This window comes from Pan paniscus, chromosome 1, assembly GCF_029289425.2.
Source record: "Pan paniscus chromosome 1, NHGRI_mPanPan1-v2.0_pri, whole genome shotgun sequence".
In the NCBI taxonomy this organism is placed as follows: Eukaryota; Metazoa; Chordata; class Mammalia; order Primates; family Hominidae; genus Pan; species Pan paniscus.
Window position 1 is genome coordinate 182488998 of NC_073249.2, and position 14235 is coordinate 182503232.

Consider the following 14235-nt stretch of genomic DNA (forward strand, 5'->3'; position numbering starts at 1 on the left):
TAAGGGCCCTGGAAGTGGGCAGCAAGGGCTCCTGGGAGGGGAATTTTGGAATCCTTGGTGCTCTATATAGGCCACTTAGAGAAAGCATAGGGCTTATCAATGCTTAAGGCAAGTGCACACTAGACCTAGCAGTTAGGTTTTATAAAGTCTGCCACTCCACTCAGGTCACTGTTGTTACTGGGGACCCAGGGAGATCAGTGGCTTAGTCTACCCCTGCTTCCCCAGCATCCCTTCCTGGTGACCGGCACTTGGAGACCAGGAGCAGAATGGCATTTCTGGGGTTCAAGTTCTTTCCAGTTCAATTTCCCTTAGGGCCCCTTGGCAAGAGGTAAAGATTTCAGCCACTTGGAAGGCAGGGTTATGTTCAGGCCTTCTTAGCTTTCTGGCATTGTTACTCTGTCCTCCTGTAAAGTGGTCCTGTGTGAAGCGTAGGTTGAGTTTGTCGAAGGTACATTCTGTCACCGAGGGAAGAGAAGAGTGGTCTCAGTGAAGCATGAGACCTGGCTGGCCAAGGCTGAAATCTGCTTATCCTAGGTGGGTACTGTACTTGGCCTCCTTGTCAGCAGGTTAGTATTGGTTGCATTTTACAGATTGTGAAACTGGGCCTAACTGAGATTTTAATCATTGCTGGAGGCTCAAAAGAGCCATTGGCAGAGGGGAGGAGCCCCTGCAAGTTCTAACTCCCAGAACTGTGTGAAGTCTTCTGTGGCTACTTTTCCCTGTGACATGTCATGTAATGCACTCAGTGGTGGCCAACAGGCTGTGGTGCAATCAGGGGTTAAGAATGTGTGGTAGCAGGGGTGATGAGAATCTTTTAAGAGTCTGGGGCTGAGGTACATTAGAGACTTTGTGCCTTCATTTAGAGACCTATCTTCTACATGTGAATGAAATAGGTGAAAAAGGGTTCTTGAGTTATCCCAAACAGTCTCCTTGGTAAGAAGGCTGGGGATGAGCCTGTTTGACCCTGGTGGGCCCTGAGGCTGACTTAGCCCAGATAGGAGGTCTCGAGGTTGCTCCTGAATTCGATGCCAGTGTTTACCAGCTGACCCAGGTGGGGCTTTTGTTGCAGGCATCCATCTGCCAAGGCGCCTAGCCTCTTAAGCCTTTTGTTATTCCAACTAATGATGTTGGGTTCTGGTTTTCGCCTTCCTCTGCTGGGGTTTCCCCTTTCCCCTGGGATTTACCTATACCACCAGGGGGCGCTAATCTGACTTTTCTGCCCTTTTTGAAAAATCACCATTTTAATGATGATGAAAATTCCCTTGCTTATGCGAAGGGAAGGAAAGACTTTCTTTAAGCCAGCCAGTTACCTGAGCCCTCCACTGGCCTTGAAAGGCTAATGTCCTCTTGTCCTTACGTAGACAGGCAGGCCCAAATTTTAGTAAGTTTGCTACCTGTTTAGGAATGTAACAGTATTCTGCTGGAGCTGGACCCTGGGCAGGAGTGGATGCTTGAGAGTATCGGAAGAAGAGGGACTTCTTTTAGAGTAAGGCTGCTGCTGCTACTTTTTGTGGGAATGGGAGGAGGGATTGTGAGACTATGATGAACAGTTTCTTCTCTCTAGAAAGCTTCACCCAAGGATGCACATACATAATTTGGAGGGGAGTAGGAGTGGTAGTTGGGATCTTTATTATGAAGGCTGTTCTAAAAGTGAAAATGTGGTTGTTCTGTAGGCACTGGGTCTGCCATTTTGTCTCAGGTTTCCAGAGCTCAAAACTCGCCATGATCTTGTCCATCCTTTTTTGGCCAGCCTCATATCTCTCTGCTTCATCTCCCACCTAGCTCCCCTCACCCAGAGGTTGCCCTCTTACAGTCTATCTTTTCACATGATGGTCCTCCTGCCTGCACAGAGTTCCCACTCTCCCCGCCAACTCCTGCTTGACCTCCAGGACTCTGCTTAGGGTCACTTTCCCTGATCCCCAGATTGAGTTGTGCTTATTCCAACATAGAACTGATCAGATACTTTATACTATAATTATTTATCTGTCTTTTCACTAGACTATAAGTTCTTTGAGGGAAGAAACTAGACCTGATCCATCTCCATCCCATCATTAGGGTCTGCTACCAAGTAAACACTTGATACATGTCCCTTAAATGAAATGAATATTGTCAAGGAGTTATTTTCTGTCTCTCCCAAAAACAACTGTACTGCTGACTTGTTATTTTGAGTAAGTAAGTAAAGTCTTGTTTGGAAAACCTCAGATCATATAAATTTTGCCCTGTCTCCGTACCAGATGGAATTGTATCTCCGAGAGGCATAGACACAGGATGGGGGCTGTCATTCTGAAACCTCATCCAACCTGGCAGTTGGTGCCTTTTGCGGGTAGGGATGGAGGTCATTCCAACCAGAGAAAATCTCTCATTAGTAAGTGTGAGGAACAGTCCCAAACCTCCAGATTATACTTAAGTAGTTCCTCTGGCAGGATTTTCTCTCTTGTGCACAAGAAGTTCTTAACCCCAGTGTGTGTGTGTGTGTGTGTGTGTGTGTGCACGCATGCACATGCGTATGACATGTGCACACACATGGGCACATGCTTGGGGAGAGAAGCAGGCTCAGTGCTGGTAGGAAGAAGGATTCCAGTTTGAACAAGTCTCTAGCACACACAGAGAGACTCTTACTTTTACTGCTTCATATTAGGAATGTGTTAGTACCCTTCTTGAGGTCCCTTCTTAGTTTCAGTTGAGAGTCGGCCTGGAGACGTGGTTCTGACAGAGATAGGATGGGATGTGTTTCATTCCTTCCCGAGCCCTTTCCCTTTGACCTCTAGAATCTGCTCCAGCTCATCAAGTCTCTATCTCTAGCAGCTGGGCTGCTGCACAGCCCCTAACCATGTCTTCTTTTTGTTGTTGTTATCATGAAAAAAAAACTAGAGAAATACTCATTTTGCTAAATGCCAGTAAAGGGCTTTGTCTTGCACCTGTACTTATAAAGGGTGAGATTTATTGGTCTCTTTGTCTGAAGAGAAAGAGTGGGTCTGATTATCAGATTGCACACCAGAGACAAGTGCTTATGTAATCAACAAACTGTCTTGGTGTCAGAATACGATTGTGTTGGAGATAAACTGTGAAAGGAGAAAGCGCTGGATGCTGACATGCTATTGGCACTGAGTTTCCTGGGCTGCTTCCTGTAGTTGCTAGTGTTTATGATGAAGCCAGCTCATTCCTGGACAAAGCCCTTGTGAGGGCAGGGGATCTCAGTAACCAGCCATGTTATCAGTCAGGGTCAAAAGCCCCTTGCCTTGTGGTTTCTGAGTCTGGAGAAGTGGGAGTTAATCTGTAATCCCTCATTGAAAGGAGCCACAGAGCACACATTAATTCTTCCTCTCACCTCTCCTGCTTTAAGTGGCTAAGGTCTCTGAGCTCTGTTTAGCCTGTGAGCCCTGGTTCTCAGCTTAATAATACTTGGCTTTGCTCTAGTACCTTTCATTGTAAGGAGTGAAAGCTTTTTACAAACATGTATTAACCCAAGTGGGACTGGGCTTAAACTGTAACATGAAGGATTTAAGTTAGGCCTAAGATAGAACTTCCCAGTATTAATTTGATAAAATTCTCTCGTTCCCTCATAGCATCCTGTACCTTACACGTGTCTTATAGGTCATTAGTATCAGGTAGAGGAACTAATTTTTACTTAAAAAAAAAAAAAAAAGATGGGGTCTCCCTATGTTGCATAAGCTGGTCTCAAATTCTTGGGCTCAAGCAGTCCTCCTGCCTTAGCCTCCCAAAGGGCTGGGATTGCAGGCCGAGCCACCATGCCCAGCCCAGAACTAACTTTTAATTTCATCCCTTCTTTGTCCAGTGCCTTGGCAGAGCTGAAAAGGGGTGGTCCATCCTTGGAGGGATTAATACAGGAGCCTGAGGCCTTCCCTGAGAAGGCTTTGTCTAGCTGAGCCAACTGCTCAAGCCCCTGTGTCTCTGGGGGCTAAATGCAAATCCTTGAGGAGCTCAGCTGTGAGCCATGCTTTACTGGGCCGCAAATGAAAATGGCTGTTGTCTGGGAAGCATGGTGAGAGAAGGAGCTGACCTCACTAGGCTCCTCCCAGGCTGATGATTCTAGGATCACTGAGCACTGGAGTGGAGTTTGTGAAAGCCCCAGGATGCTGGAGCTCCATTTCCCCAGCTCCAGGTGGGAGAGTTGGGTTTAGTCTGCAGTGAGGCATCCTGCAGCAGAACACCAGAGCAGCACCCTGGTTTTCCATTTTGGTGTAGTGATTTTCTTGCCCCACATCAGTGATTTTCCTGGGGCCCAGGGCAGGGGCTTATGGGGTACACACAGGTGCTGACCTAAGCCTTATCTCAAGGGAGGGAGGGCTCTTGGCAAGGGTGCATTGCTTTCCTGTGTGAGTGAGACTTTCTTTAAGCCCTTGGCATTCAGCTCATTTGAGAGACCCTTGGTGGGAGCCAAGAGAAGGAGTGGACCTAACCTTGCCGCCTGAAACTCAGACCAGACACAAGACTAACATTTGGACCCTGGAGCTTCCTAAGAAGTGAGAGTGGCTGTGGTCCACCTTTTCCAGGATGGTCCTGATGTTGAGCCTCAGCTCCAGGCCTGAAGATGTATCTAAGCCCTAGGCTTAACAGGAGAGAAGCTGGACCAGAATGGGCAGCGGTGGGCCTGTGGGTGTCTGTCACTAATCTGGGGTTGGTAATAAGCCTCCTCCTGACTCTCTTTGGCCCCTTCATGCCTGAGGCAAAAGAGGGCAACTGCCTGCTCAGTTTGCGGCTCTGGAAGATGTAGAGGCTCTCGGTACTACTTGGGGCTGGGTGTAGGAGGGGGCTGCTGAGAACATGTATTCCATGAGGGCAGAGTTTTTACATTTTTCTTCACTGCCAGATCTCTAGTTCCTGTAATGCGGCCCTGCCCGTAGTAGGCTTTCTATGAATAGTTGTTGACTAAATAAAAGGAGGAGTCCTTTGTACTCCAAGATTATTGAAGCTGCTGACCGAGGGCACTTCCCCACTCCCAGCCCCCCAGCCCTTAGCGGACCGTCTTTTCTTCTCTTTGACTCAGGCCCTCCCTCTACTGGGCAGTTCTTTGGTCTTCCAAGCAAGGAAAGGGTGTGGAGGTGCCAGCCGGGTGGGCATGCTGTGGGTTAAAGCTTTGCAAAACAACAGTGTAGTTAATCTTTCTAATTTATTTTCCTTTTAGACCATGGGAAGTCTGTAGGCAGCAGCTGTTACCCAATTAAAATACAGATTAATATAAAAACAGTTTCTGGAATATAAAATAGAGTGGCTGTGTCCTTACACTTCCTTAAAATACCACCTAATAATGACTTGATGAACTACAGAAACCCACCTAGAGGAGCTCAGCGTTTTTAAAATGAAAATTTCTCCCTAAAAGGTGTATATTACCATTCCATGTAAGTCACCATGAGAAAATAACCTTCCCTTTTAGAGCCAGCAATTTCTGTGAGTTGGGTATTTGGTATTCATTAAGTGTAATTATAGTTTAACTAGAGTTTAATCTCCCCTCCAACACACTTTAAAAAAAAGAAGTTTCCAAGCAAGTCTGAGATACTGCTCTTTCTGGAAGTAGCCAGGGACATGCTGGGGGTGGTGATTTCCAGTTGGTGTCCAGGACATGGGGGCCTCATGCCCTCAGATCCTTGTAGGCAATCTATCCCCAGTCTTTTTTTTTTTTTTTTTTTTTACTTTAAACCAAACCAAAACAAAGCAAAACAACAAGCTTGTTTGAACCCAGGCCTGACCTAGGTGGAGCATAGGCCTGAGTCAGAAATTCTCTAGGTCATAGTCTGAACATTAGGCCTTTTTGTCTTAGTTTCCCCATTGGTTAAAGATGACTCTGTCTCTTGCTTGGCTAGTTCATATTGATGGCCCACGTATGCAGGGTGAAGGATAGGAGCCTGTGGGACTTCATGGATGTTAGGGAAGGTGTTAGGGAGAGTGTGGGAGGGGGCAGTGCTGGATATCAAGGCTCAGAGAAGGGGTGGACTTGAAGCCAAGTGTGCCTGTCCTGTATGAGCACTCCCAAGTTTTACGGGAACTTCTGTGAAGCTAGGAGCTGAATTTACTTGAGACTGTAATTGTGGGAAGTTATTGAGCCTATTGAATACAAAAGACATGTAACATCAATTTGTTTGCAAACTGAAAGCTGAAACAGGTGTGAGAACATGCCTTGTGGAAACAGGTGTGAGAACACGCCTTGTGGTCAGCATGTGTATGTGTACACCCATCTCAGGGCTGGATATTATGGGAGAAGCACACATTGTGTCCTGGGTCCTGGGACTTTATTCCCAAGTCTTCTAGTTGGGCTCTGAACCTAAAGCAGTGCCAGATCAGAGCCCTTTACAACAGAAGGAGAAAAACAGAAAGGAAGGGGTCCTGTTCAGCCTTGAGTCCCTTCACCCTGGTTTTCTACCCATCGGCTATTTCTCTTTCCTTTCAGCTCACCGGGATTATTCAAGCCATGGTGGATGGTCAGCCAAGCCTGCAGCAAGTGCTGGAGGTAGGTTGAGTGACCTTTAATTCCTGACCTCTGACCCCTTCCTGCTGCCTTTCTCTCCCTCCCCTCCTGAGAATGTAGCCGTGTAATTTGACTATGATTATGGCTTGATTAGAATAACATTTGCTGTCACATCAGTGACATGCTGTTGAGAGTATTGAACCATTGATCTGTCATCTCCAGCTGTTCCCGTCAGGGTTTCTGACAAGATGTCCCAGTGCTGCCAGGAGTCAGGCAGAGGGGCCCCCACCCCTTCCTGGCCTATGGCCCTGTGCTGGCTGACTCTGGGGTAGCCTATGCTGGGTGGGCTGGGGAGTAGGGGAGCTGAGCTTGGTACTGTGGGACTAGCCCCGGGGACTGGAGGTGTTTTTGTTTAGCTTTAGTGTTGGCTTCTTGTGGCATGTGAGCACTTCATTAACTCACCCAGAACTCCCCATTGATGGCTTTTGTTTGCTGAGAGCTCCTCCAGGAGCTGTGGCTGGGCCCGCCTGCCCCACTGCAGCTTGCCACTGGATGCATTGTGCCTGTCGGGTGCAGAGGCTGCACTGGGTAATGATTCCTAATCAGAATAATTACAACAATTGCCTATGTGAGGGAAATCAAATTAAAGACTTTAAAACCCTTGGCAGAGACCACACTTCTAGGATGTTCTCCTCGGGGAGCTAGAAAAGGTTAAGATGCTGTTTCTTGCGCTGTAGCCCGAGGGAATAAGGAAGGGCAGTGCTTGGTCTTAGCTTGTCTCCCACCCTCCTCTGGCCTGGAGGTTTTCACAGGGGGAGAAGGTCCCCCTCCCATGTCTTTCTCTATAGGGGGAGGGGAGAAGAGAAAAAGCCTGTGGATCTCATTAGGTGCTTTATTTATTTTTTAAGACCAATAAAGCCAAAGCTCAGACCTTATCAAAGCATAGGAGAAAGCAGAATATCTGCAGGAATAGCAGGGCACATCTGCACTGGAGGTGTGCAGCCTAGAGGAAGTAGCGTAGTGGCAGGGAGCAGGGCAAGATACCTTTTTTTAGCCGAGAGATCCTGTCCCATGGAGGAGAGAGATGCAGATTGAATTTCGTGGGGCCCCCAAGGATGGAGCCAGGGTCAGAGAGGCAAGTTTAGGCTCACCTCAGTGGCAGAGTGTATTTCCTGTCCCTGGGAGTGTGGGAACCTAGGCTGTGACCAGTCTGGTTGGGAGTCAGAGTTTGGGCACCTGCGGTAGATTGGGAGAAGATGAGATGAGCTCTGAGATGCTTCCCAGCCATATTGACCATCTTTTTTTTGAAGAGATTCATTCCTATGACCAAGGGAGCTCCTTAGCATGGACTGTTAAACCAGACTCAAGGAGACAGAGGGAACTCATTCTTTCCTCTGTCCCAGCCACCATCCCCAGCCAGGGCCTGGCTCCTGAGGGATGCCAGAAGACAGGCACCTTTTTCCTGGAACATCTGTAGCTGGGATCCTGGAGGAAGATACTTGCTCTGGGCCAGCAGCAAACTAGAACTCTTGAGGTTATGGGTTTTTTTTCTCAGTGGCTCCAGTCGAGGAGGAGATGTGGTCTTGAGGAGGCAACCCCCTGCTAACCGTAGGCCAGCCCTGGAGCAGGGTGCTTAAAGAATTCTGGGTCTCACCCAAGAAGCTACTTTCTGCTACTTCTATATACTTTGTGGGTAAGGAGGGAAAATTCCTGGTATCAGCCTGAATAGAGAGTTTCTGGCAGGTAGGAGACCAGACCGGGCTCTGCTTCATCTCATTAGTCCTGAGTTGGTTATGGAGATAAAGAGCTCATTTCTTGTCCGAACCAAGGCCCTTAGCAGGCAGCCAGCTAGATGTTTACCTGACTCATGGTAAAAGGTGTTCACTGAATAGCTGCTATGCAAGTGAATGGCCGGGGTCCTAAGATTCCAGGGACCCCACTGAGTGTTGAGTGCTTCCTATGATAAGGGCCCAGTTTTGCTGAGTGTGGCCTCCTGTTGTGTCTTGCTCTCTCTTTCACTGTGCAGGAGTTGGGGCACTGGGGAGCCCCTCTAGTATGTGGGGCACTTAACTTGGGGATATAAAACAGTGAGCTTGGGGGAGGTTATGCTGATTTAGGGAGCCCTAGTTTCACCTTACCTCTTTTCTTAGGTGACCCTGGGGAAAGGATTCATGGATTCACGCACGTGTGCGTGTGTGTGCGCGCGCGCGCACGCGCGATGTGCACATACATGCAAGGAGTTGGGCCAGAGGAGAGAGACCATTTAGCAGTGGAAGATCCAGAATTTATCTTTTGGGAAGATTCTTTGGCTGAGGAGGATTTTCTGGTGTACAGAGTGTAAAGAGGGTTTAGAGACCACATGGTCTGCATAGTCTGGCACCGGGGAGCAGCTCTGACATTCTGGTTGGTAGGGCTGCTATAGCCACGGAACTAGGTAGGATCCTTGGCCTTAGTCAAGGATGACTTTAGCGTGGGCCAGGCCTCTAGCATCTCAGAGGTATCCAGGGAGCCAGCCTATACCTGCTAGAAGTAATCTTACTTAAGATACTTAAAGATATCCATGGGCTGTCTCTTTCCTGCTGAGCACACGAGGCCGTTCACGGTCTGGCCTAACCTAGTCCTCCAGCCTTTGTCCTTTCTTTCTATATACTGTGGACTTCGGTCATCCTAAACTTTTACCTACTCATATTTTCAGTCAGTCAGCAAATATCTCTTGAGTAGATCCTATGCTGAATGAGAGATTAAGGCAGTGAGTAAGACAGAGTTCCTGCCTTCGTGGTGCTTATATTCGCAGGGAAGGCAGACATTAAACAGATAATTGCTTCAAATACAAAATTATTGCACATGTACCTTTGCCTCTACCTGTAGTATCCTCTACTATGTTCCACCATGTCAGGCTCCTAGTTCAATTATCTTCTTTGTGAAGCCTTTTCTGACTCCTTTCCCTGTGAAAGGTAGGGCTAGCCACTTCCTCTTCTTGGTCCTGTAGCACTGTGGTCACGTCTCCAGTGCTGGATCTATTGTATTATGATGATCTGCCTTTCTCCCCTTCTCAGCCTATTACCTGTTTTGTGGTAGGTACTTAAAACATTATCACATTTAATTCTCAGAACAACTCTGTGTAAGGTTTTATAGATGAAGGAAACTGAGGTTCAGAGAGGTTACATGACTTTTAAATGACTCCCCATCAGTGACACAGCCAGGATATGGAATAGCCAAGGGTTGGAGGGTTGGAATCCAGATGTGTCTGACTTCCAATCCTGCATTTTTAATGACTGTGTGAGATAGCCTTAAAAAATAATCTCGTGGCCGGGTGTGGTGGCTTACGCCTGTAATCCCAGCACTTTGGGAGGCCGAGGCAGGCAGATCATGAGGTCAGGAGATCGAGACTATCCTGGCTAACACGGTGAAACCCCGTCTCTACTAAAAATACAAAAATTAGCCAGGCGTGGTGGCAGGCGCCTGTAGTCCCAGCTACTCTGGAGGCTGAGGCAGGAGAATGGCGTGAACCCGGGAGGCGGAGCTTGCAGTGAGCCAAGATCGTGCCACTGCACTCCAGCCTGGGTGACATCTCTTGCATGGGTAGAAGCAGTGGTGTGACTCCCTCTCCATGCCTGGGGTCTTCTGAAAAAGGCAATGCTTCATGAATTCTTTTTATTTATTATTTATTTATTTTTTACAGAGTCTCGCTCTGTCACCCAGGCTGGAGTGCAGTTGTGTGATCTCAGCTCACTGCAACCTCCACCTCCCAGGCCCAAGCAATTCTTCTGCCTCAGCCTCCCAAGTAGCTGGGATTACAGGCGTGCACCACCACACCCAGCTAATTTTTGTATTTTTAGTATGGATAGGGTTTTTCCATGTTAACCAGGCTGGTCTCAAATTCCTGGCCTCAAGTGATCCACCTGCGTCTGCCTCCCAAAGTGCTGGGATTACAGGCCTGAGCCACCACACCCAGTCTTGAATTGTTTATTATATTTCTCTTGTTGTATACTGATTTTAGTATTTGAATTTCCAGTGTGAACACAAATAAACTGATCAAAGGGATGAAGGGAAAGAAAGATTTAGAGTGTTTAGGAGCAGTTTTTCTCCCTTTGTAGAAATTGAGCTCAGCCTTCAAAATATTCTGCTGAATTTGAATCCTCAACCATGAACAGGAGAAATACGAAATTGGGGGCCAGTTTTGAACTTTTAGCAGCTGGAGCAGGCAGCACTGTCCCAGGTGTCAGGATGGGGCTCCAGTCCAGTAAAGGGGCCTCTTAAGGTGAAAATGTTCGTCACCTTCATTTGGTGAATAACCAAATTTGTAAGTTTGGTTAATAAACATTTGGTAGAAGAGTAAAACAAACAAACGAATGAGTGAAGCTGTGGGTTGGAGCTCCTGTTTGGGGCCTCCTACTACCCTGTTCTGATGCCCCAGGACAACAGCCTGTCTGTGCTGGGCCAGGGGACCAATGAGAGGAACAGCCAAGTCAGAGCAAGGTATTTGAACTGATTTGCTGGGATCTGGAGCAGGCTGCCAGGCAATAGGCGAGTGTAGGGGCTCCCTCCGGCTACACATTCGGGCTGCAGGATCTTCCTAAGGGTTTGTCTTCCAAATGCCTCCGTGGTTCTGAGCCAAGCCTGAGAGCCCACAGTGGAGCCATGGCTGGATAAGATTACAATTTTCTCCTGCTCTGATTACAAGCAGCTTATCTGTGTTTTGCTGTTGTGGCTCTTCACAGGCTCAGGGAAAAAAAAAGGAAAATCTCATTTGTTCTTGTGTACTTTTCAGAGGGTCGATGAATGGATGGCGAAGGAAGGCCTCTTAGATCCAAACGTCAAGTCAATTTTTGTCACCTGTGGAGACTGGGACTTAAAAGTCATGTGAGTATGAGAAGGGCTGCTTTGCTGGCAGGGCTTGGAATCTGTGGGACCAGGTCTGGCCTTTTGGAGGCTTAAATGTCTACAAGGCAGCTGGGTCAGGGATTCTTCAGGTCTTTGAGGCTATCAGGGATAGAAGACGGTTGGGAGCCCTGCCTTCTGCCTCTCTGGAGCAGGGTGTGGGCAAGTCAAGGGCCTGCCTGGATGGTTGGGGCCTTCCTGCCTTTGCCAGGTCTCACTGCTCATGACAGCCCTTCCGATTGCTGGGGCTGTGTGTTATTGCCCTGGAAGGGAGGAGTTAAAAGAGTGTCTTGGAAAAAAAAAATTTTAAGCCAAATACCATGTTTACTATGTAATTAAATATAGTAACTTATTTGTCAACCATATAAAGTAGGCATTATTATTCTTCCTATTTTATAGCTGAGGGAGTAAAGGTACAGAAAGGTTAAGTAATTTACCAAAGGACACACAGCCAGGATTCAAACTCAGGTCCTTGCTCTTAACTATTATACTATGCTGCCCCTTTATCTGGCCTGCAAGACCCTGGTGAACCTACTGGGAGCCCAGTGGTGGGATGAGAGAGGGCTGCTCCGGGAAGCTGCCCACGTCACCAGCCTCCTCTTTCCTCCTTTGTCCCCACTGCTTTTTTACCTTTGTCTCCTGATCCTGTCCCGGTTATGGAAGACAGAACCGGTTCCTTTGCTGGGTTGACACTTGTGCATCTTGTCTGCCCTCATGGATACATGGCTTCAGATGGCCCCCAGGGAACCGAAGTGGGATGGAGGTGGTGGGGGCACTGTTTGCTGAGGAGTCATAGAATCGATTACCTCTGTGTTCATTGTGACTGAAGGTAGCAGCAAGTATTCCGTGTGTGTGTCTCTGTGTGTGTGTGTTTGTGTGTGTGTGTGTTTGTGTGTGTGTGTTTGAACTTTTGAGCATAAAGTGGGATGTTGGTGAGGGGTGTGGTGTAGTAGCTCTGCAGTAACATTTTCTACCACATCAGGTGTCATCTCCTCACCAAGGCCCTTTGTAAGCCTTTTGAATGCTGGGCATTGAGGTGAAGTTATGTACCCAGGTGGGTGTCAAGCCTGCTATTGGACCCCAACTTTCTAGGTGAGACAGGAGGAAGAAAAGGCCCCAAATCACATGAGCACACAGAGACCTCATCTCCCACACCCATCAGGTGTGTACACAAACTGACTGCACCCCTCTTGGTTTACTCCAGAGGGTCTCCATATTCCCACATGACATCTCTTTGTCAGGGAAATTATACAGGCTGGGACTAGAAGCAGATATGAATCAGAGGAGGAGTCCATGGAAAAGGAGTGGAGGAAGAAGACTCTTGTTCTTGTTAATAGCGTCCTGGGCAGCTTTGAGTCCTTAAAGTGAGGAAGGGACTTAATGTGGATTTCTGTAGCCCAAGAGAAGCTACTCAGGGTGGGGCCAGTTTCAGGCTGATACCCAGAATTCTGGGGTTCATATGGCCCAGGAGGAAGGCCCTTTGGCCCAGTCCAGAGGTCCACTTCCTCCAGGTAGCCTCACCAGGACTCCCTTCATCCAGTGTTGTTCTCTCTTTGGCGTCTTCACCTTCCAAACACACACATTTCAGAATCTTCTACTTTAACTGTGCACGATGCATACATATATGTGTATATGAAAACTTTCCCATGCATGAGGTTGGAGACTATAAGCTTGGAGTTGGTCTCCCCATGAGATGGAGAGGGAATTTCAGAGGGTGCTGTCTTCTTTTGGTCTGGCCTGTTCTGTAGCACAGTGGGCCCTGGACAGGTGTTGGTGACCCAGGAGATTGCCCTGCCTCTTCCTGAAAAATGATATCATCAAGAAAAGAGATTGAGTTGTGGAACCCAACCATATATGAAAGGAAGCCAAGTTTTAATGAGCGCATACCTTACCGCATCCACACCTTCTGACTGCCGTCTCTGGTGGGTGGTGGTATTGTCTTTCTTTTATAGATGAAACAAACCAAAAACCCCTGTGGCTCAGAGAGCTAAAGACATGTAGCTAGACAGAATTGAATTCTAAGACCGTGTAGTTTCCAAAAGAGATGGGTAGGGCAGACTTTGTGGGCTGGTTTGGGTTTGGACTGGGAAGGCTGATGAAGCTTCAGAAAAGGGTTTTCAGAAAGGAAGCAGGTGGCAGGGCTTGGGGGAGGGAGCTCTGTGGCTGCCTCTTATAAGCAGGTCTCTGCATAACTGCTGGGAAGGCTCTTAATTAAATGTGTAACAAAATAAAAACAGCCGGAGAGGAAACCTAAGTAGTGCTGCGTGACAGCGCACAGCTAATCGGTGTTCCTGGAACCTCGGCAGAGGCTCATCAGATGGCTCTCGTCAGAGCCATCACCTTTTTATGCGCCCGGTAAAGGCTGCAGATGAGCCTGACAAGGGTGGTGTTTGAGCCTGACAAGGGTGGTGTTAAATTGACACTCACAACTTGTTAGTCTGTGGCTTACTTCTTATTTTGACATCCATTTTCAGATTTAACTAAGTCTTAGGAATTCAGCAAACATTTTCATTTCACACTCTAGTTTCTGGAAGCCATGGTTCCTTCTCATTGCTGTCCTTACCTCCTTCTCCTCTTCTCCCCTCAGCAGCTTCACATCACTTTTGTTGGAAAGGGGCTGATAAGTGGGGCACTGAGAAATGGGAACTGAAGTGGTAGCATAAATCCCACTGGAGAAAAGAAATCTGCTCCCATCCTGACAAATCATTTTATGTCCATCTTTTGTCAAAGCCAGATGAGTTGATTCTCCAAGTTTACGTGGGCTTTGTTGTGTAGTCACAGATCCTGCTAAGGCGAGTTTTTATTTAGTGATGTGGATTTAATTTCCCCTCTCAATTTTTTCAAGAAACAACACTTGTTGTGGGTCTGGCTCATGGTCAGCTTGCCTTCCCTACCTGACCCACTTTTTCTTCGCCTTGCTTGGTGTTTCT

At 47.7% G+C, this 14235-nt stretch overlaps 1 protein-coding gene across 14 annotated transcripts in view; it reads left to right on the forward strand.

Annotated features, from left to right (window-relative positions):
- ERI3 (ERI1 exoribonuclease family member 3) overlaps positions 1-14235 on the forward strand; it is a 133793-nt gene that overhangs the window by 35929 nt on the left and 83629 nt on the right. For all 14 annotated transcript variants that reach the window (XM_003812817.4, XM_063608028.1, XM_063608050.1 and 11 more), the window contains 2 exons: positions 6407-6466; positions 11196-11287. In XM_003812817.4, the coding sequence (XP_003812865.3) occupies positions 6407-6466; positions 11196-11287 (152 nt within the window). The remainder of the gene's footprint in view (positions 1-6406; positions 6467-11195; positions 11288-14235) is intronic.